The 2,424-nt window shown below is 35.5% G+C and overlaps 1 protein-coding gene across 1 annotated transcript; it reads left to right on the top strand.

The window, feature by feature from the left end:
- Positions 1-392: 392 nt before the first annotated feature.
- On the top strand, positions 393-1,749 carry LOC133171591 (G-protein coupled receptor dmsr-1-like). The gene has a single exon (XM_061306372.1). The coding sequence runs from the start codon at positions 393-395 to the stop codon at positions 1,722-1,724; it is 1,332 nt and encodes a 443-aa protein (XP_061162356.1). The 3' UTR covers positions 1,725-1,749.
- The last annotated feature ends 675 nt before the right edge of the window (positions 1,750-2,424 follow it).

Here is a 2,424-nt window from a genome sequence, read left to right as displayed (position 1 = left end):
CTGTAGAAAATGACATAAAAATAATTTGTTTTGATCTTGTGATAGACTATTATATTCTTCGCAAAGATGTTGATAGTTCAGTTTGCCTGATATTTCCAAATAAGTGCGGAATATTTGAGAAAATGGGTATAATTAAAAAAAAAAAACAGGTATTTTTGAAAATTGAAATTGTGACAGATTGTAAATTTGATCTTTATATAAGTAAATTTTCGAGATTTGGCGTTGAAATATATTTTGTTGCATGCATTTCTCGTGTGCGTTGAATTGTATCATTGTGCTTTGCAGATAGATGATAGTCGTCACAGTCATCCAATACCTTGTATTTTTTTCCCACTATACCATTTTTGTTTCGTTTCTTCTACAGGTATGTTTTTGTCTTGACAAACACCAGGATGGGATTGTCGCTAGATGAATACAGTAGGTGGTATGGAAGGTGGCACGGATGTCTAAGCTTAATCGTTTGCTGCTTTGGAATTCCGACAAACATCATCAACATTACAGTCCTCACCAGAAAACACATGCACACTCCAATTAACACCATTTTGACATGGATAGCGTTTTTTGACATCGTAACTATGGTGGCGTATTTGCCATTTGTTATCCATTTTTACATTGAGTTTCCGACTAATTCGCTTTCTCCAGAAAAGAACAGTCATGGATGGATGAATTTCCTGTTGTTCTACATTAATCTATCCACATTAACTCATACAATTTCTATCTGGCTCGGAGTTTCATTAGCTATCTTTCGCTACGTCCATATTCATTCACCGGAAACTGGAAGTTTGACACACATGCGCCGTATCACGCATTGTCGAATTGCTGTGTCTGTAGTGATATTTGGATCAATTCTTCTTTTGATTCCAAACTATATGTCTTCTAAACTGGTGCCCTTGGAGAGAAATGGCACCATACTTCCGAAAATAAAAGTTCTGGATGACCCACGCCTTGGAACACCTAATGTAAAAGTGGGCGTATTTATTAGTTTCATTTTATATAGCATCATTGCTAAGATAATCCCTTGTATGTTAATGATGATTTTTGGAGCATTGTTGCTCAAGACTCTAGATAACCATGGGCGAGTGAATCGCAAAAAGCTGTCCAAGTTGGGCGTCGTTATGAATCGTCCTTTGAACACGTCACGGACCACTGTCATGTTGCTCATAGTAATGGTGCTTTTCTTAATGACGGAACTTCCGCAAGGGATATTACTCGTGCTAAGCCTGACTATTCAGGATTTCTTTGATACCATTTACATCCCTCTTGGGGATACAATGGATATTCTTGCCTTAATAAACAACAGCATTAATTTTGTTCTGTATTGTTCTATGAGCATAGAATTTCGCCGCACCATTTCAAAATGGATACGCCATTGTTTGAGAGCGAGCAGTTTAATAAATGAAAACCAGAATGATTTTGAAGTTAAAAACAAGAATTCAGCGGAAGCAAAGAAAACCAAAACTAGCAATTCAGCCGGAAATACCACCACAGATGAAATGCAGATAGGACTGCCTTTAACAGGATGTAGTGAATCTTACAGCGTAGCAGAAATTAACAGCCCGTGCTGCAAGTCAATATCAGACATCCAGATTAATGGCGAGATACTGTACAGTCAGATCTCAACGGAGGCTGAGAGCGAGAAACTGATATATGAAGAAAATAATGAGATATCCGAGACTATTCCACTGGCACAAACTGCTACACATTCCTGTTCTACTGCCGTGTAAACCTACACTCCGCTGACTTGCTGTTTTTATGTACACTAATATACATAAAATCAATCAAGACATTTTTAATACATTTCAGTTTTTAATCAGAAAATTAAATTCAGCTGAAATACAGAAACTCTAATGTTAAAACTTTCAAACGGTGATCGATGCTGAGAGTCACGTTGATTTAATTAGTGTAAATCGGGTTTGGATTGATTAAGAAAATCATTTTCAGAAGGAAAATTTTAGACTACGGGATATATTCTTATAATATTTATATTCAGATACCCTCCCGTTTTAACGATTTGTTCCTTTGTATTGATGCTGTAACATCCATTCTCCTTATTTCAGATAACGGCATAAGCTTGTAGTGCATTCACCCATTGTCCATTTCTTTTATTCAATCAGTCTACACTGTTTAATAGAAGCCAATATTACTTCCTTCACAGTTACATATATGTAATAAAAGAAAAACCGGTTGATCATAATCTGACTGGGAGATACCAGTATACTCAATAATTGAGTCTAATATGAAATAAATTATACTACGCGTGACAAGCTAATTTTCGGTTCCTGTTGATAAATTGATATCTCTTTTATTCTGTCTAGAATTTCAGACTGAGATTATGTAATTAGGTGATCAATGATGAGAAACATATATTTCAGAAATATTATGATAACTTTTAATAGTATATGTCCATCTCTTCTCTCACTTATT

This window comes from Saccostrea echinata, unplaced genomic scaffold (assembly GCF_033153115.1).
Source record: "Saccostrea echinata isolate AGI-Se365-2 ecotype Australia unplaced genomic scaffold, CSIRO_AGI_Sech_v1 ptg000054l, whole genome shotgun sequence".
NCBI lineage: Eukaryota > Metazoa > Mollusca > Bivalvia > Ostreida > Ostreidae > Saccostrea > Saccostrea echinata.
Note: the sequence above shows the minus strand (reverse complement) of the source record. Positions and strands in the feature narration are given on the sequence as shown.

What these genes read in the sequence shown, in the direction of transcription:
- LOC133171591 (XM_061306372.1), top strand. Translation starts at nt 393, where the DNA reads ATGGGATTGTCGCTAGATGAATACAGTAGGTGGTATGGAAGGTGGCAC.